The sequence below is a fragment of the Desmodus rotundus genome, chromosome 12, assembly GCF_022682495.2.
Source record: "Desmodus rotundus isolate HL8 chromosome 12, HLdesRot8A.1, whole genome shotgun sequence".
In the NCBI taxonomy this organism is placed as follows: domain Eukaryota; kingdom Metazoa; phylum Chordata; class Mammalia; order Chiroptera; family Phyllostomidae; genus Desmodus; species Desmodus rotundus.
This window is the reverse complement of record NC_071398.1, coordinates 15,700,813-15,721,820: the sequence shown is the minus strand read 5'-3', so window position 1 is coordinate 15,721,820 and position 21,008 is coordinate 15,700,813. Positions and strand designations below refer to the sequence as shown.

Below are 21,008 nucleotides of genomic sequence, written 5' to 3'. Positions count from 1 at the left end.
CTACATCTGGGTGACAGGAGAAAAGTCCCAAAAGCACACTAATCCCAAGTGTTAAAAATTGATGTTTGGCCAAAGCCAAATTCACTATTATAGTAAGGATTATTTGGACTGAAAAATAACATCATTAAAAAAAAACACAATAATCATAGTATTTTTAAAATACGAAGTTCTAAAAAAGTTGTCATGCATAGCCAGTAATTTCCCAGCACCATTAACTTCTCCGGTAATGGCCCCTCACAGTGAAAAAGGCCGGAAGGGAGAACTCACCCCGTCCCCACTCGGCAATGGCAGGCAGAGTTCTGCAGGCTGAATATTTGGACTACCATCTAGACATGTGGGATATTTCACCCTAACATCCCCATCACCATCCCGTTCCCAGAAAGCAGAGGGCTGATTTCTCAGTTGGTGCTGACGGTGGTGCTGTGAGTGGCAGTGGTGACTAAACCAACACTTCCTATGGACCAAGCTCTACGCTCATCTGCACCACGACCAAAGGCAAGTCCTGTCCCCTGCACTTTACCAATGCGGAAACTGAAGCTCAGGGAGGCCAAGTAACCAGCTTGAGGCCACACTGGGTAGTTTGAATTAATTCCCCTAACAACGGGGACAAAATTGGGTCAAAAAACTAAATTCAAACCAAGAACCAGGTATCGATACAATCATCAGGTGCCGGCACCACTGGGCTTTGGCCATAGTGCTCACACCAGACAGAGCCAGGTCTGACTGTTGTTGGGAAACCGAGGCGGTGGAAACAACCACATGCGTCTACCATGCACGGACACACCAGACCAGACAGATACTTTTCATGTGGTCACTTCATCTTCCCAGTAATGGGGGAGTAGGTGCAGTTATCGGGCCCACCCCAAAGAGGAACAGTGGGGCTCAGTAACCTGCCCACAACCACAAAGCTAGTAAATGGAGGGGTCAGGTCCTAGACCAAGGCAAACTGGCTCCACAGTCCACACTCTCTAAACAGCATGGTCAGGGAGGAAAAAATGACTTCTGGGCCACAAGGGGGTGACAGGAGACCAATGTGGGCTCCCCGAAGGACAGGTGCTGCATAATACACCCAAATCACAGGGGTCACAAAAATGAGCCAATTGGGGGGAACTTGTGTGGTTCACCCTGAGACCACATGTCTAAAGTTGTGATTCTTTGTTGTTCCCGAAAAAAAAAAACCATTTTGCAGGAGGAAAGAAAGAGCGAGCCAACATGGGTGTCTGAAGCACATTAGGAAGTCCTTTCTGTGTTGCGCTCAGCAGCAATTACGGACCCCAGGCATTTGGTTTCCTTGGGGCAGAACCTGAATGTACTGGTTCCCCAATTCCCTCCCAGGTGACCTTGGCCCCAAGAGGAAGAAGAGAGGAACATTGTACAGGAGAGTGATGCAATGTTTCTCCAGGGACCTCACTGGCAGTTGGGGCTGGATCTACCTTTCTCATGCACCCTGGGGGGGACCTCCCCCATTGATACCGATAAGACCCCTCTCCAGGCCTGTGACAAATGAAAAGCCACGAAAAGCTGGAGAAGCTGCAGGGGTGTCAGAAGGGACAGAGGCTGATAGGAGCAGGGATGGTGGGTGCAGGGGCTCTGGCTTCAATCTCTACTGCTCACCCACTATGTTTTCTTAGGCATACTATTTAACCTCTCATTTATAATTAGGGATAACAAATACTGACTGCAGAGGTGGTAGAAATATTAAATAATGACAAAAACAAAAAAGCATCTTGCTAATCACCAGGGTTCCACAAACAGTAGGCAGCAGAGTATTACAGTAAATCAGACTGCCTGGATTCAAATCCTGGTGTCGTCATTTTCTAGCCACAGAGCCTCTGGCAAGATATTCAAACCTCTGTAAGCCCTGATCTCCTCATCTGTGAAATGGATGTGCACACGCGTATATGTGGTAATAGTTACCTTCTTCAGGGAGTGGTTGTGAGGGTAAAAAAGGCTAATCTACATAAAGCATCTGAAGGCATGTCTAGCACGGAGCAAGCACGTCCGGTGCCTGTCAGCTATCATCACAGTGTTGGGGTCCTGACTCATGTGGTCTGGAGGAAGTCACGCCCTCTCTCTGTCTGGGCATGTTTTCCCATCTGTACAGGAAGGCGGTTGGGCTTCAGTGGTCTTTAAGAGCTCCTGTGGGATTCCAAAGGCTTACACTTGGTTGATAATTAGTGTTTGATTAACGTTCTTGAGGAGACCATTACCTCTGTGACCCACAAGATCCTGAGCTGGGCGTGTGTGTAAGGTGTGAGGCCAACCCTCACCCCACAGAGCTGGCACCCACCAGCCACCACTGGCCACCACCACGCAGTTACCTTTCTCATTGACTTCTGCGGTCCAATAGAGGTCCGAGTTGTGTGTGAGCTGGGCCTGGAAAGGGGAGGTGTGGGGGGCCAGGTCCTTGTCCGTGATGTTCAGCACTTGGGGCACTGGGTTCTGGTTGCAGACGGTGATGTGACGGGGCTCAGGGACAGGGCCATGGTCGTTGACGTCCATAAGTGTTAGCAGAAGGGTCCCCGTGCCAGTGGTGGGAGGGTTCCCTGTTCATAATTATACGTATGATCCTTTTTCAGTATCCGCCCTTGGGTTGGGTTGATGAATCAATGTTAAGCTCCCCTGTGATCTACCCAATCAGCCCCAGGGAGGGTCCTGTTTACTGAGTAGCCATAACCTCTCAAGACCCTCCACACGCTTGCTTCACTGCAGATCAAACCAGGGATGGCGAATATAAGGCAAGCATGCCAGCATTCTTGTGTCCACAGCAGACATCACTAACGGATCAGAGCACAGAACTGCAGCCACTTCATCCAGACAGCCACTACCAGTCTATCACAAAGCTAAACCTACCGGCCACCTCAGGGCTAACACAGTGTTTGCCGATCGGCTTCAGGGCGGCTTCCCTTCACAGCCCTGTGGTGACCTCTCACCTGCCTCCAGGCCTTGATTCACTCACTAAGTGTCAAGCAGAGATGGCAATTACATCATAACCCCCGACCCTGCCACAGTGTGGCATCACTAATCAAGTACGGCACTTCCAGGCAGCCCCTTTCAATTAACCAAGGGGAAATGGACAGGCCAATTCAGGATTTCTCCTAACTCAGGCTTTAGGAAAATCAGAACCATGGCCAGCCATCCGAGGACCAGTCTTTAAGACTCCTCTGCGGGCGCTCTCCCTCCCAGGATCATGCTCACACCTTCCCCTTCCCCTTCTCTCCCTGACCCCAGGCATGCATCTCCTAGACTCTAAGGGACCCCACAAGACTTGCAACCAGGGGAGCAATGGGCAGTGGCAGGTTGTCCCAGGTGGACCCCCTGAACTTGTCCCCAAGGCCCCCCTTTTCTCCGACTGTCTAGTGAACTGACGACAGCCCTGCCTAGGCTCTCTCCTGTTGCTCCTTCTGTCCTAAGCCCTTCCTTGTTTCACTGTCCCCAACTTTAATAAACATACTCTCAAAATAAAATATAAATTTAAAAAACAGACTCCTCTGAAAGACCCCTTTGGCCCTCCAGATTGGATTGCTAACAACCCCCTCCACACACACACCACCCTCTGCCTGTGAAGGGGACATGCTGTGTTATATGACCTGGAAACCAAAGGTGCCCATGAGGAGGAGGTGGGAGGAAGCTCTCACCATCGTCTGTGGCCAAGACCATGACCTCGTAGATGTCGTTCCTCACAAACCGCTCATCCTCGCGGTCCAAGACCCCTGCAGCAGTGACCTGCCCACTGTCCGGGTCCATCTCTAGCCACCCGGCGGGGTCTCTCAGGATGTGGTAGCTGGAGTGGAAGAGTTAAGAGTCACACACAGGATACTCAGAATTCTGGTGTCGTCATTCAAAGCTTCCTCATGCCAACCAGCAGAGGGTGCCTTGGTGACACAGGGCTCCTAAGTAGGATTACGTGGAAAATGCATCTTGCCTCTAAATGAAGCCTGAGCAGCAGGGGTGGGGGTGGGGTGGGGTGGGGTGGGAACAGGTGCAGCAAGGATACATGAGAAAGAGCAGGAACACCTGCCCCGACCCCTGCCCAGAGTCTTCAGCCTCGGGGAGGATAGGAACAGGAGGCAGGGGAGACGTTCAAATTTTTAACAATCTTTGTGGCAATTACAATAAACAACCCACCCATTAGTACCAGTGCACCCGAGCCCCACTCCTGCGTACCTGATCTTCTGACTCCCCCTGTCGGGGTCCTGCGCAGTGTAGGTGCAGACAGGCTCCCCAACTGAGATATCCTCCTGCACTGTGACGACTTTGGAGGGTGGGACGAACATGGGTGCCTCATTCACATCCTCCACGTAGACCAGTACGGTAGCCGTGGAGGTTGGGAGCTTCACTACAAAGCGAGCCTCGTTGGTTACTTCAATGTACAGAGTGTGCTGGTTTTTGGCCTCAAAATCCAAGCCCTGGGAGAGAAGGAGGACCTGAGCTGCCATTCTCTGAAAAGCCCCAGGCAGAGCTGTGATGTCAGAAGGAAGGGCCCATAGCAAGGGGCCTGAGGATATCACCAGCCACAACACTGCCCCTTCCCTACGCCATAAGGCCACCTGCATTTTTTGAGTGGACATCCAGTGGGGCCTCTCAGACCACCTCAAAGGCAACCAGACTAGTAAGCCTCAGAGTTGGTTCCCAATGGGGTGGTGACGCCCCCTAGTGGGTGCTGTAGAAACCTACAGAGGCAATTCTAGGTAATGGCTGGGGCTGCTACTGGCATTTACAGGCTGGGGCGGGGACACAAAGAACTGCCCCATATCCCATGTGACTTGTCAACAACACCCCCTTGGACATTCGTGTATTCATGGTCATGAAAAATATGTTCATAATTGCAATCTAGAACATGTTTTACATACAAAACAGCTTTTGGTGTGGTTTTAATATATACTGAATTTTCTAGGAATGGAACTTCTAAGGGGAAATGGTAATTTCATTTGTTCAGGCCTTTCCCAAAAGTTGTTTATTTGTTGTTCTGGAAAGAAAACAACAATACCACATGTGGTGTGAGCTACCTGAGTGACACAGTATTCACTTACATTTGGATAATTCTATAGAGATACGAAGGAAGTCAAAGAAAGGTTAGTCCCATCCTCCTAAAGCATCAATTTTATTCAAAGACTTTTTGAGAGGCAAGGGTATGCCTAGCTACTAAGTACTTTAGAACATTTTACTGTCCAAACACCTAGCTATGGATGAAATGCAAAATCAGCATGAATTCACATAACACAGGGGCCCTCTGAGGGAGAAGAATGAGTGAGGGCAGCCAGTGGACACTGGGGACCGAGACGAGGGGCTCCGCTGATCAGCTGCAATCAGATTTGTGGCTCCTACCTGTTTTGTGAACTGGGTCCCAGGTTAAGATTTAGTATGAAAGGAGGAATTTGTAACACAAAGAGGATGAGACAATGTTGGAAGCCACTGGCCTGGCACACTCTGGCGAGTAGCCCAAGGTGTGTGTTCCAAGGCAGGTGTTACCTCCTTGTCCTGGAGGCTGCAGACCTGACTGCCCCAGCTGTGGCCCTTGTCTAAAACCCAAACCGATTCACCTTCTTGGTTGTCAGGATACCCTGGTTGCTCTCAGGGTGGGTGGTGATGGTAAAATGGTCCCCATCGTCACCTTCCAAGATGCGGTAGGTGGCACGCCATGCCGGTGAGTTGGGGACGTCCAGATCAGTCACTGTCAGCCTCTGTACCTCATGGCCCACCGCATTCTCAGGTACACGGGCCTCGTACTGTCAGTGGGAAGCACAGCACGGTTAGAACGGAGAGACTGACCACTCTTCCCCAGCGGTGAATCTTCCATCCAACTTCAGCACAGCCTCAGGCCTCTCACCCTCTCCACGGCCACCCAACCCCCTTACTAGGGCTTCAGGGCACAGAGATGCAGAACACCCTGAGAGCCAGCCTCATAACTGCTGGGACTGACCGCAGCAATCTTGGGCCTGCTCTCTCTACACCCAGGGGCCTGACACTCCAGGAATCTCATTGGTCTGGGTGCCCAACCCCCACTGTGTGTAACCACCTAGTTATCTGAGATCAGAAAGGTATAAGGAAGGCAGCAAGAAGGGCTCAGTGCCTGATCTCTCTGGGGCTCTGACCAGGAACGTTTTTCAAAGTTCTGGAACAGATGGCAAAGATTGGGAAATCAGCTGCTCAGAACATTTTTCAATCAGCCTTAAATAATGTTCAGCAGCCAGAGTTGCCCCAAGATAGAAGGGGTGAGGTGTTATCTTGACTGCCACTGAGTTCTGTCACTGGAAGTGTACAAGCATTCACTGGGGGCAAGGTGGGCAGGTAAAGGTACATGAATTAGAACTTTTATCATCATCACAGATTTTCCATTATCCAGCACTTATTATGTACCAGGGATTATGTTACAGAGATTATTTCATTTAAAACTCAGTCAGAATAATGCAGCAGGTATTATCATTTTCCCCACCTCACAGATTAGAAAATGGGGCACAGAGAGGTAAGGTGGTTTGTCTGAGGTCCCAGAGCTAGTCAGTATTGGGACTGGAACTTGAAAAAACGTGGACTGGTTCTAGAGTTTCATTAGAAAGGAAAACCTTAGACCTTCATGTCTGATGAGGGGAGAAGGCAGAAAGGGGCGTTACCTTCTGGGGCTCGAACACCGGAGCATTGTCATTGGCATCGAGGATGTCCACTACGGCCACTGCCGTGGTGGTGGAGCCGTTCCCATCCATGTCTGTCGCCTGGACGGTCAGCGTGTACTTAGGGACTCTCTGCGGAGAAAAGGAGAGTGGAAGGCCACTGAGAGTTCAGCCTTGGGAGAATGCGGAGGGGAGGGGAATGTTTCTCCCTCGCACAATGTTCTCTTGACTCCTCAACCCACCACTCACCCACCACCCCAAAAAAACAGAGGCAAAGGATGAAAGGGGAGGGACACTGCCATCCAAACAACATTCTTGGGTCTGTCAGGGGGTGACGCCTGGGCACTGCCCCCTGACTGTGGGCAGATGCAGAATGGGAGCTTTGAGCAGGAATTTGGTCAAAGGTATTAATTAGGAAACAGGAGGCAACTCCAACATCCATGGAGCTAATTCTACTTTGTGGCACACAGGGGACAAATCTGGGCCGTGTGCATGTTAAGTGAGCCGTTCCGAGAGGAAATGAGAAAACCTCCAGAAAATATCAAACGTCTGCATTTTATAGCTGCCTCCTCAGCCTTAACAAGATTGTTTGGCAGTGTGCCACTGGCCCAGGGGAGCCGAGGGACACCAACGCAGGAATATAGCAGCAGCCACTGCCAGCTGACTTGAGTCTCTACTGCTCTACCTGGGGCTTTGGGGGCAGGGACAGGGGCTCTGCTGAGAATGTCAGGGTCCAGCCTGGACAAGCCTGGGTAGGGAGCACTTTTCTTCAGGGGTGCTCACCTCCCGGTCCAGGCCGCTGGAGATGACCCTAATGGTGCCTGTGCTCCGGTGGACAGTGAACATGAGGTCGTGAGGGTCCTTTGGCTCTTGGCTGTGAATGGAGTAAGCAACTACCCCATTGTAGGTGTTGATGGCATCGTCCTCATCCGTGGCTGTCACCTGCATCACAGAAGTGCCTGGAGGGGAGAAGGGATGAGTGAGCCCCCTTCCCTCCCAGCTCTACTTGCAACCTTGCCCACTTCTGAACTGGAAGAGACTTCATCCTGCTCAGCTACTTGGACCCATGTTCCACTTTGTGACAGAGATTGCTAACTGGCACCCATTTTCCATTCTCCCCCTTCTTTCTTAGAGACACGATCCTCATAATCACTTTAGGCTGAGCACAGGCTCACCTGGAACAAAGACTATTTCCCACCCTTTCTAGCAGCTAGCTGTGACCAAAACACTAAATTCTGACAAATGGGATATGCCACTTTGGCAGAAGTGTTTTTCCAAGTATGGGGCTTATTCTTCCCATCCTTTCCCGCTTCCCAGATGTAATGGCTGGAGCTCCAGAAGCAACTGGGAAGTAATGCTGGGAACCACGCCAAAACAGCAGAACGACGAGTTGGAAGGCGTCTAGGTCTCCAACACTTGAAAGCACTATCCCATTCTGAGTTGACTACCCCTAAACTTCCTGAATATAAGAGGGGTAAGGGGGAAAAGCTTCCATCTTGTTTAAGGCCCTGCTTTTCTTTTGGGAATTTGTTATTGGCAGTCTAACCAATTCACACTCCTCCATGTGTACTGTCCACAGCTCAGAGAGAAAGAGCACCCCTTCCCAGCAGCACCTATCTTTGAGAGCACTAATATGCACCTATTTCCCTAATTTCCTGCTCGCTTCTTCCACCCTCTTCTCCAGCCCCAGGAATTTATTTTCCGCACAGCATAAACCATGTTCCAGCACCCCCCAGTCCCAGCTTCTTTCCTGTGGCTGCCAATTACTGAAGAACCTCGTGGCAGGTGCTCTGTGTTACTTAAGATGTGTGTGTTATTTCTAACCTTCACAATTTTTTAAGGTTGGTATTACTGCCATTTTCAGATGTGAGGAGTGAGGCTCAGAGATCAAGAACTTGCCCAGCATCTGAGCAGGAGAAGAGGCAAAAATCAAGATTCAAATCTAAGTGTCCGTGGCTCCAAAACTAGTGGTTCCTAAACCTGATCATCTGAGGCTCCTGGGAGATCCTCAAGCACACAGATCGCCGGTGACCTGTTGCACAGCCAAGGAAGTCAGGTATGGAGGGTTCTTCCAGCCCAGCAGGGTCTGGGCTAATCTCCAGATGGTACCATACGGTGACCCAAGGCCACGTCTGGGCCCAGCAGACCTCTAAAGCTGTCCCCTCTCCAGTCTTCTTACCAGGAAGTACCCCCTCCAAGACGCTCCCTCTGAAGACATCCTGGGTGAACTTGGGCTTGTGGTCATTCTGGTCTGTCACGATGATGGAGATGTTCATGGGCTCTTCCACTGAGGCACCGTTCTCTGACACAGCATGGCCAAAGAGCTATGGGTACACAGGTCTGGGGTCAGCCTGGCTCTACCTTTCCCACCAGGCTCTGGGTCCCTGCTTCTCATTGGAGGCTAAAGGTTACTTACCTCATACTTGGCAATCTTCTCCCGGTCCAATGGCTTATTCAGTAACAACCAGCCTGTTTCCTTCTCTATGGAGAAGACACCCTCAGGGGGGCTGTCTGCCCCAGGTCCTGTGATGCTGTAGAAAATCTTGGTGCCTCTGTCCTTACTAGATTTGAGCTGGAAGCCAAAAAGAAAAAAAAAAACAGCTGAAAAAGTGACAAATATCTCATGACTGCAGCCAAGAACACTACAAGGGGAGGGGTGGAGAGGTGCAGCCTTATCAGAAAGTGCTCCCATGAGGGAGGCTTTCCTCTGCAGGCCCCAGTACCTGATTCAGCTTCTGAGGGAAGGGACCCTTGCCATTCTCAGAGACCGATATCGGCGGGACCACCCATTCTCTCTTGTGTCTTCGTAAGATACGTCTGGGTGGGGAGCTCTTCAATGCCTTCCTTCCCTGTCAGGAGAGAAGACCCCTTCCCTAGATATGCAGACAGGTGGCACACACCCAACATCCTCTCACCCACAGGAGTTAAGAGTGAGGTGAGAGACCTAGATGGGTCTATTGCAAAATAAAACTTGAAATAATCTAAGTGCTCACTTATAGAGGAGGACCAATGAAATATTTTACGGTACATACATCTTGTGGAATACTATGCAGCTCTAAAGATGAGGAATAAGGAAGCTCTCTGTGTGCTGACATGGAAAGATTACTATGATCACCCTTTGATATACACTGCTGAATGCAAAGAACAAGGTACAGAACAGTTTCTACAAATAGTTTAGCATTTTATTTAATAAACACACAGTGCTTAATAGATGCCAGGCACTGTTCCATTTTTTGTGTAAAAAGGTAGGAAAATTAGACCATATATTCACATTTGCTTATACAAAGACAAAGTCTAGGGGAATTCAGAACTAATAATGGTAGTTTTCTGTGGGAAAGGGCCAGGCAGTACTGATACATATATTTAAGTTCAAAAAGAAGCTTAATAGTACATTAGCTTTTACATAAGAGGAGGGAAGAGCCTGTTTTTATATCTGTATATCTATAAAACATATAACACATACAATACAACTATCTAGATAACATATGTAATTAAACTGAAGTAAAGAAACTGGTAATAGTGGTTATCTGTGTCTTCTCTTAGAGGGGTGGAGAGGGCATTAGGCAGATGGAGAAAAATAAAGGGAGGTTATTCATTGTATAATTTTAAATATTTATTTTTAAATTTTCAAACTGTTTATGTATTAGCTATTCAAACAATTAAAATAAAAGAAACAATCTGCCCTGGCCAGTAGCTCAGTTGGTTAGAGCGTCGTCCTCATAGCCATGGTTGTGGGTCACGTTCCTGGTCAGGGCACGAGTAAGAATCAACCAATGAATGCATAAATAAGTGGAACAACAAACTGATGTCTCTCTCTTTCAAATAAAAAAATAAAAATAAAAAAAGCAATTGCTGGGGAAAAAATAGATTTTAAAATTTAAAAAAAGAGAAACAATGTGCGGCCAAGTGCCTAATGTCCATCTTCCCAGAGGCTCATGGGATTGCAGATCTGTGTTGGAACCCAGATGATATCGGAAAGGAAAGGGCCATGGGAGAAAGAATCCAAGAGACAAGGGCATTGAGCCGTTACTCTGCTGCCCCTCATGGGCAGCTGCGAGCACTACACTGCTTAGGTCAGTACCCACATCCACTGCTGTGGGCAACTGAGGGCTCCCTCCTCTGATGGGATAAGGAGGCTCACAGCGGCAATCTGGGCATGCACGAAGAACATCTTTCTTCCGTCCTGCAGGTGGCCATGGTGTTTTACCTGGACTGTTCTGTTGTTCAGTGCAGCGAAGTCATTGTCAGTGCTAAGCAGGGCTGACTCTTGTCCCAGGCAGCCCACGAATGCTACTGTGGGGAAAGGAGAAAGATAGTATTAAGAAAGGGGGGCTTCTGGAAGCTACCCCAGGGAAAGAAGACCTGACAACAGCAACCTGACTGGATCGAGGGCTGTTCCAGGCCCCGTCCGGAGGAGACCTGACTTACTTCCTCTGAGCAGCAGTGTGACCAAATCCGAGTTTCCGATGGGGCTTCCAACTTTGGTCTCTAGAGGGAAGACCACTTAGTGGGCCAAACACCTTTCTTTGCTCATGAGGCCAGCACACCAAGATCGTAGACACTAGGTGACATTAGTCCCCAGTGGCCTAATGAGGCTAGCGGTGACCCAGGGTCACAGCTGGAGACAGAAGATTTCTAGCATTTCCAAAAGCCATGAGTCTACCTACATGTGACATGCAACCTGCTACACCATCACTCACAGAGGACAACCTCTGGTTGTTTCAGTTGTCACATTCCTTCTGAGTCCCTCTACTTGGCCACCCTTTAAACAAGCACTCTGAGTTAATAACTGCAGTTCACCAAGCCAGAGACAGGGCCTATTTCATCCTTACCACTACCCTACCAAGGTAGGTGTTGGCCCCTTTTCAAAGATGAGAAAACTGAGGGTCAGGAGCCAGGTCAGTATAACCCCAAAGCACACACTAAAGAGGACTCATAACCAATGTTCTCACTCACCCTTCCTTGTGGCCAAAACATGAAATCGGGGAACCTGCCGGAGGCCACACCTGGGCGTATCAGCACCATGCTCTGGCCCAGCGGCTCCCTCTGTGCTGGCCCAGACACCCGTTCACCGTGTGACTAGGCTGCAGCACAGCCAGGACCACGGGGACAGTGCTGTGCCCTGGAAATGTCGGGGAGAGGTTTTCCACCTGTCCTGTTTTGAAAAATTGTCCTTTAATCTCAAATAATGATTACAATTATGTTGTTTTTAAAATATCCTTCCTTAGTATAAGAAAGGATAATAGATTAGCTATGTGAATGTAATAAAGTATTCAAACAGTATAATATAAAAAAGTAGAATTCCAAAGGATTCGTATCCAGAACTCCTTAAAAACTCAACAACAAAAACAACCCAGTTGGTTTTGGGAGGGAGGCAAAAAACTTGAAAGGACATTTCTCCAAAGACTATATACTTTGTACTTATTTGTACAAAGGGTGAATAAGCATATGAAATGATATTAATATTATTAAGTCAGTAGGGAAGTGCAAATGAAAATCACAATGAGATACCACTTCACACCCACTGGGATGACTATTAAAAAAGACTCCACACAAATGGAAAAGGTAGTAAGTGTTGACAAGATGTGAAGAAACTGGAGCCCTCAAGCACTGGGAATGTGAAATAGTGGTTCCTCTAAAGGTAAACATAGAAATTACCCTATGATCCAGCAATTTCACCTCTACATATATACCCAACAGAATTGAAAATTGGAACTCAAACAGATACACCTAACTGTCCATCAAGAGATCAGTAGATAAACAAAATGTGGTTTATACACACAAGGAATATTATTCAGCCTTTAAAAGGAATAAACTTCCAATATGAATAAACCTTAAAAACATTATTCTAAGTGAAACAAACCAGTCACAAAAGGTCAAATACTGCATAGTTCCACTTCCATGAAGTACTTAGGATAGTCAAATTAATAGAGAAAGTAGAACAGAGGTTACCAGGGGCTGGAGAGAGAGGGGAATGGGGAGTTATTGTTCAACGGATACAGAGTTTCTGTCTGGAACGATGAAAAGGTTCTAGAGATGGACAGTGGTAATGGCTGCACAACACTGTGAATGTACTTAATACCACTGAGTTGTTTACTGGAAACAGTCCGAATGTCCATCAATGTACAACGGATAGAAATATCATGGTATATTCACATAATGAAATGAATCGACTATAAGGACGTTGGATGAATCTTACAGAAGCCAGATCCAAGAGAGGACATATTATTCTATTAACATGAAGTTCAAAAACAAGCAAAACTAACCTAAGTGAAAGAAGTTAACATGTTGGCCATAATTTGGGGAGAGGGGTTAGTGAATGGAAGGGGTTAAAGGGGGGACTTAAAAGCATACAGAGCTGCCTTCCATTCCCCAGAGTCCAGTGCCAGCTCTTCAGAGACCACGAGATCACGCATAGAGGCAGGATCCTTTGTGGGAAGGCTGGAATGTGCTCAAGAGAAAGAGAAGACTGCTTAGAAACCAGCCCTGCCTCCTTGACGACATTTCCACTGAGGAGTCATGGGCTGTGACATACCTGCCCAGTGAGAGGGAGAGGAAGAGGGATCTAAGCCTAACTCAGCTCCAGAGGGTCCCTGGGGCATAAGAGCCCCAGGGAGACCCTGCCCTTTACCTCCAACACACAGCTTTGTAGCCTCATCTTCTGAGTTATCTTGCTTTCCTTTAGGGCTCCAAGGACCAGGAATGACATATGGCAAAGATTAAATCATCTTAAAGTAGGGCAAGACTTAAATAATCTATGAGTACTAACTCCACGGATTATTGATCCAGCAATGCAAAATGATGTTTATAGTAATTTTAAAATAGCCCTGGCTGGTGTGGCTCAGTGGATTGAGCACTGGCTTGTGAATTGAGAGGTTATTGGTTCGATTCCCAGTCAGGGCACATGTCTGGGTTGTGGGCCAGGTTCCCAAGTAGGGGGCACATGAGAGGCAACCACACATTGATGTTTCTCTCCCTCTCTCCCTCCCATCCCCTCTCTAAGAATAAATAAAATCTTAAAAAAAAAAAAAAAAAAAAAAAAAAAAAAGAAGGTTTAGCCCTGGCTGGTGTGGCTCAGTGGATTGAGCACTGGCTTGTGAATTGAGAGGTTATTGGTTCGATTCCTAGTCAGGGCACATATGCTTGGGTTGAGGGCCAGGTCCCCAGTTGGGGGTGTGCAAGGAGCAACCGATCAATGTTTCTTTTGTACATTGACATTTCTCTCTCTAGAAGTAAATAAATAAAGTTAAAAAAAAACTTTAAAGGGAATACCTAGACTTACTAGGTGAGATTCAGCATTGCTTAAAGCTGTGTTAAGGACACACATAAAGGCCTCTCAAAATTCTATTATTTGGAAACATCAATATGTCGATGCAGAACTTGAATTCATTTATTACGATTGTAGGTTTTCTCATTTGGAAGATGAAAATTAGAGTTCACAGAGCCATCTTGAATATCAAATAAGATAGAACCCCAAAACACACATTAGTAAATCCTGTAACCATTTACAAATTCTTATAGCACATGAGGAAACTGGGGTGCAGGTGAGATGCCTTGGCCAAGGTCACACAGCTAGTGAGTGGAATCAGAATCCAGGGTTGTCAGATTCTAAAGCCAGGCTCTTCAACATAGCATTCATTTAAGAACTACTTAGTGTCTCCTATGTGCCCAGCATTCTTCTAGATACTAGGAGTGCACCAGGGAACCAGTGTCTACACTTTATTACATTTACATTTTTATAGGATACTGCCTCCTGTCTGCAGTCACTTAAAAAGTTTTCTATTCTTCACACTTACTGATGTCCCTCATTTCCCCCCTCCAGCAAGCACCCCCCAGCCCACCACAGTCACTTTTCCTTAGCTATCTAGCAAACGACCAACGACGCATTGCTTGTTTGTCCATCACTAAGAGGTTAACTTTGTGTGATGATACCATGTATGTAAGAGAAGACGAGGAAGCTCTTATGTCTTTATACGGAAAGATCTCGAAGAAATATTGTTAATTTTAAAAAAGATATAGCCCTGGCTGGTGTGGCTCAGTGGATTGAGTGCTGGCCTGAGAACCAAAGGGTCACTGGTTGATTCCCAGTCAGGCACACGCCTGGATTGCAGGCCAGGTCCCCAGTGGGGGACCCGTGAGGGACAACCACACACTGATGTTTCTCTCCCTCTCTTTCTTCCTCCCTTCCCTTCTGTCTAAAAATCAATAGATACAATATTTTTTAAAAGATAAAAAACAATGTAGCCTCTGCAAAATGCTAACATTTGTATTTTTAAATTGTATTTGAGAAATACTTCTAGAAGGGTGAAGAAACCAGCAGCTAGGGAATAGAGTGGAGACTCTTTTAGTATATACCCTTCTGAATTTTGACCCAAGAGAAAGTATTAGCTATTCAAGCACTGATTAAAAAAAAAGTAAGAATCACGTTTTCCATTCTTAAAACAGTCCTCTTCCTAAGGGAGGTCTTCAACTAGAAGAGGGCTGGAGTCTGTCTGCAATTTCCTTTAATGACAGACTCTCAATGAGCCCTCCAATCTTCCCCTACCAGGTGACCCAGCAGGAAGCTAATGGATGGACTCCCTTACTACTCAGAAGTCTGAATCCCCCAAACTCTAAAAGCTGCCAGGCACCCAGAAACTCTCTTTCTGCTATCTACAAATCTGCACCCCAGGAATGTGAACACACGTCACTACCACTTGCCAGAACATTTCCACTGTTCCATGGTTCCACACACTTGTAGCACAGTATCGGTAGCACATCTATTCTTAGAGGGGACAGTGCCAGCAATCAAGAAGCCAGTAGTGATGCACTGCACGTGTACATGCCTCCGGCTCAGGCCGCACACTGCAGCTGCACCAGAGGGCCTGGCCCCATCAGCTCAAGCCCACATTCAGCTGGATGCAGAATACAACCAAGGGGCAGGAGTCAGGCAGGCAGAAACAAGCTCTAAATGTCTGAGAGACACCCAGCTAAGAGTTTTCCTATCCAAATCCTCAAAAAATGACCTGCAAGGTAGATATTACATCCCCCTCATTCTGACAACTCTGGAAACCAAAGGCTGCCTGGGGTTGAAGTTCCTCAGGAATCAGCTTCAGACAGTAGTATATGAGGTTCTTCCCACAACCAAGAAGCAGCAGGACCACATTTCAAATCCTAAAGACAGGTAAGTGATGAAGAACATGGGATTTGGAGGCTGAAAAGACCTGGGTTCAAATCCACATTGTACGAGCATATGGAAGCTGTTACCTCCTCTGGAAAGTGGGAATAATAATACCTATCTCATAATCTTATTGGGAGAATTAAATGGAATAATGTTCACACAGCACTGAGCACTGTGTCTAGCCCAGAATAAGCCTTTAATAAAAGGCACCTTTAGCCTACTCACAATTAACCTTGGCTTCTAACTCCAAGTCTGGGCCTGCCTCTACATCACTGAAAAACTGTCTCTCAAACTGGGTTAGGGCTTAGCTATAGCCATTAAATGCTTTACCTGAGGGATGAAGCACTGAAGGGAGGAGGAGATTCGTGGGACCAAAGAACATAAAAGGGTTTGGAGAGAACTGTTTTGTAGGGGTGCTCTGTGGTTTATTGGGGAAGGCAGAGGATGAAGATCTCACAGACAAGCTGACCTGCCCACTGAAGCCTGCTGAGGCAACTGTAGAAGTATGAGCAGTGTTCTCTGCAAGGCAGAGACTGGTAAACAGAAAGCCCTGGGGCAAAATCATTACAACATCCTCCCATATGCTTCCTGGCACCACTGGCTTGTATCATCGGTTTCAAAATGAAATTGACCTGAAACCAGGCCTCATAATCACTCATCCCTCCTTCTACCTCACCTTCTTACAGCTAGTGAAGTAAGCTGATTTCCTGTTCCTGACTGCAGCCTAGCTCCACAAGGCCACAAACCTCAGCCAAGTCATAAAGGCATGAATGGGCTGGTGTCAAACTTTTCCGGGGCAAGCTGGTGAGCACTGATGAACACCTGGGGCAACAGTTCAGATCTTAAGGCTGGAAAAAAGAGACCGAAACATAACTCTTATTTCCACGCCCACCTGGGACCTTAAACAATGTCATTTGACTGCTTCCGATTCAGTTTCTCCCACAGAGATTCTGAATCCAAGTCAATGAACCTGCTGAAAAGGTAGGCATTTATACCAATATAAATCAATAGCTTTCAGCACTGACCCTAAAATGCACAATTCCTAGCATATTGTCGGGGAAGGGAGTTAATAACCTGAAACTGCTTCTAGCAAAATTAATTTTAAAAAGCCAGAGCTCTGTGTATCTGCACTAGACAGAAAGACATCCAATGGAACTGTCCCAGGACTCAACAGTCCCTGGCCTGTGCTCAAAGCTCCTCTCTAGAGCCCATCCTGCCAAGCCTGGCCTCAGATCCTGATCTGGCGCCACTATAATAAAACTTGGTCAAGAAGAGTCAAGTCCCTGGGGTACTAGAGCTGTTGCAAAAAGAAAGATTTTAAATTGACTTGTAAGAACTGATGGATGTTGGGCTGAGAACACATTCCAAGCCTGCTTTTAGGTTGGAATTGCCTAGACTTCTCCAAATTCTCAAGGGAACACTCTTGAAGGTCAGGAGCTTGTCTTCCCAGCCATGACATGGAGGTACTATACAGCCCCAATATGCATCCTCACCGGATGTTCTGGCAAAATACAACCACCCATCTCTCCGGGGACAAATGTTCCTTTGGTGATCAATCTTGGCCAGTTTCCCTACTGATTTTTAGGCATTGACTAGAAGGGAAGAGTGTCTGAAAGTGTAGTGACAAGAACATCTGAAATCTTGCTCCCCAGCATGTTGTCAATTTGGCTCAAATAAATTTTTATAAAATATCTGAAAGCAAGAAAAGGAAGAAAAGAAAGGGGCTGTGACAAAGTGCAGCTCATGGGGGGTGGGGGCGACTGTCAGAGAAGTCTCCACTAGCTTGGTTTAGGGATGTCACTAGCTTATCAAGCAAACAAATTTGTCCTTACAGCTGTCACTACCTTCTGCTAGGGGTGGGATAAGAAGGCACAGGGGGAGAGTATATGGATTTGCCTTGAAAAAAAGATTCTGACATTCTTCTGAGTTAAAACTACATATAGAAAAAAAGGTTCATTCGCCAAGAAATACAAATGAGAACGGAGGTCTCAAATGAGACTACACTCTGGGAGCTTGAAGCACCGGCAGACTCAAAGCTCAGCATGAGGTCGCTGTTTGGCTCACTGATTCCTCCCTTCAAGGACCATACCAAAAGAGCGAGCCTGGTGATCAGCCTGGGACATCTGGGATAGCAATTAAGGATCTGCTAGGTAGACGTGCCACACACTGGCTGGCCCTGCAGCCTTCAGCAAGTCACTTCATATTTAAGCTGTGTAACAGGAAGCACTCAACAAATATAAGCCCTTATTAATTTCCAGTCTCTTTTTGGGGAGAACACACATACACACACACACACACAGGTTCTGATTAGGGCCAAACAAGATGTGTTGCACTTTTAAAAGCACAATTAAATTTTCAAAACCAGGAAAGGTGATTTAAAAAAGCAAAACAGAAGAACCAGAAGGTGAAGGCCATCAAAAATCCTGATGTAAGCACGAGGTTAAGAAAAAAATGGATCAACTGCCATAGAGGCAAACTTTGGAAATTAAATTCAAAATGCTATGCCTCTTTCATTCACATCTCACCCATTTTTTTCTTTTTTTTTTTTAACATCCTCTTTTAAAGAGCTACATTTAGCTCTTCACAATGGCCTTCATGATTATCATGGAGCAATGGTTCCCAAATATTGTTGATAAAATCACCTGGAAACCTTTAAAAAAAAATCCAGATTCTCTGCTTTCATCACTTCTGAATCAGTGCCTGGAGGTGAACCTGGGAGATCCCGATTCCCCCATTTATTTCTTGTAAGTAGGTAAACTGGTATGGCTTTTGATGGCACTTCAGGGTGTGTATCAAAATTTCAAATGTCCAGACCCTTCCCCTGACCAACACACAGTTGTCTATTCAATATTCCACCTAGATGCCTTAAAGCCATCTTAAAATCATTATGTCAAAAATCACACTCATGATCTTCTATATTCTTAGGCTAAATATGGTCTGCTAGCATCACCATCTCCCCAGATTATTTCTCCCTAAGACTCCCCCTCCCAGACAATCACCAAGATTCACGTCTCTTCATCTCTATCCCCATCACTTTGGTAAATACTACAACCACTTTTAGTCTGAGTGCAAAAATCATCTTTGAGAAGTGCAACAGATCATATATACATTTAGGAAAATGAAGTAAGATCACTTCCTTGTTTGCAACTCATCAATGATGTGCCATTGTGCTTAGAATAAAAAATAAAATCTTTAATGTGCTCAATCCTTACCTCTACTGTCTAGCCATATTAGGTCTCTTCTTAAATGCATCATAAACCCTTACCACAGGCCTTTTGCACATTCTGTTTCCTCTATCTAGGACAGTGTCCCCCTGTTTTCCCACTCCAATTTTACCCAGTTAACTCCTAACATCTTTCAGATCCAAATTTAGAAGTTACTTTCTCAGGGAAACTCCCTCAACCCTCCCAAAGTAGATCAGTTTTAAAAACTCTCCTAGCTCTACATAACTTCCTCCCATAGAATCCTTTACAATGTATCAGTTTGCTTACTTGTAATTAACAAATTGCCTATCTTCCCTATTAGTCTCTATAATGCCCAAAGGCAAAGACTGTGTTACATGTAGCTTATTTCTGTATTCCAACACTTGGCACAGTGCCTGGTAGATGTTCAATAATTGTTAAATGAATGGTGAAAGTCCTTTAACCTGGAAACTTTGTCTCCAGGAATGCATTCTCAAGAAAGATGCATACAAATTTGTCCAACTGTAATAATACTATTATTACCACCACTAACATCTCACACTTATTTATTTACTACATGCTTTTTTTTCCTTTTTAAAGGTTTTATTTATTTACTTTTATTTATTTATTACTTTTAAAGATTTTATTTATTTATTTCTAGAGAGAGGGGGAGGGAGGGAGAAAGAGAGGAAGAGAAACATCAATGTGTGTTTGCTCTTTGCATGCCCCAACTGGGGACCTGGCCTACAATCCAGGCATGAGCCCTGACTGGGTTATCATCAAACTGGTGACCCTTTGGATCACAGGCTGGCACTCAATCCACTGAGCCACACCAGACAGGGCAATTTATTTACTTTTAAAGAGTGGGGAAGAGAAGGAGAAAGAGAGGGAGATAAACATTGATCGGTTGCCTCTCACACACCCCCAAATGGGGACCTGGCCTGCAACCCAGGCATGTGCCATAACTGGGAATTGAACCTGCAACTTTTTGGTTTGCAGGCCTGCGCTCAATTCACTGAGCCACACCAGCCAGAGCTATGTGCTTTATGATACACTAACTCATTTAATCCTCACTACAGCTATATGAGGTCCTCACTGTTATCCCTATTTTACAGATGATAAAACTGAAGCATAGGGGTAAAGCAACTGACCCAAGTTTCCACAACTAGTAAGTGAACAAACAGATTTAACTCAGGCACAGTGGCTCTGTAACTCTAGCTCAGGCACTCTCTACATTATAATGCAGTCATATTTTATGCAAACTGCAATTATAGAAATTTGAAATGGTGCCATAGAATATACATTTTAATCCTCACCCAAGGATATGTTTTTACTGATTTTAGAGGAGAGGAAGGGAGAGAGAAACATAGATGTGGAAGAAAAACATCCATCAGTTGCCTCCCCTATGCACCCCAACCAGGGCACAAACTCACAACCTAGGTATATGCCCTGACTGGGAATCAAACCCACAACCTTTTAGTGTACGGGACAATGCTCCAACCAACCGAGCCACCTGGTCAGGACAAATGGTGCCATAAATATTGTCTCACTCTGTATGCAAAATTGAAGACATGCAAATACCCGAAATCAGAAAAAGTGCAAAAAGTCACGTGATTTCAAAACTGGAGGGACTGGTGAGTTGTAAGCATCCCCCTAGCTTCCTCACCCCACAAACATACACTTCACACATGTTTATGAGAATATGTCTTGAAGCATGGAAGTTATGAATTTCTGAGCTTTTCAAAAATGTATATTTTATATCAATGCGACCACCCGGAATAACTGTTTATTGCAGCAATATTTGGGTTTAAGAAATAACCCATAAACCCCTCTTTCGGGGGTGGGGGAGTCAGACTAGAAATGAATATGCTCTTTAAGAATGGAAATTAACTTTTATTCAGCATAATGCTTGCTAACTATACTTTGAAATATAAAGAAAACTTGAGAAAAAAATACCTTTTTGCTTTGAATGTCATACTCTCAATCTCTCAACACTCCAGAAAAATAATACAAGGGCTAATAAATTTGAGTTATGCAATTAAAATGTTTTTGTTGATT

The 21,008-nt window shown here is 46.0% G+C and overlaps 1 protein-coding gene across 5 annotated transcripts in view; it reads right to left on the bottom strand.

The window, feature by feature from the left end:
• Positions 1-21,008, bottom strand: part of CDH3 (cadherin 3) — a 39,078-nt gene that overhangs the window by 6,149 nt on the left and 11,921 nt on the right. For 3 of the 5 annotated variants that reach the window (XM_045191917.3, XM_053915765.1, XM_024555903.3), the window contains exons 3-12: positions 10,816-10,901; positions 9,332-9,457; positions 9,025-9,180; positions 8,788-8,932; positions 7,392-7,567; positions 6,612-6,740; positions 5,544-5,729; positions 4,168-4,409; positions 3,639-3,784; positions 2,322-2,546 (exon numbers count right to left, since the gene is read on the bottom strand). In XM_045191917.3, the coding sequence (XP_045047852.2) occupies positions 2,322-2,546; positions 3,639-3,784; positions 4,168-4,409; positions 5,544-5,729; positions 6,612-6,740; positions 7,392-7,567; positions 8,788-8,932; positions 9,025-9,180; positions 9,332-9,457; positions 10,816-10,901 (1,617 nt within the window). The remainder of the gene's footprint in view (positions 1-2,321; positions 2,547-3,638; positions 3,785-4,167; positions 4,410-5,543; positions 5,730-6,611; positions 6,741-7,391; positions 7,568-8,787; positions 8,933-9,024; positions 9,181-9,331; positions 9,458-10,815; positions 10,902-21,008) is intronic. The other 2 variants (XM_045191918.3, XM_045191919.2) reach the window with 1 other exon arrangement.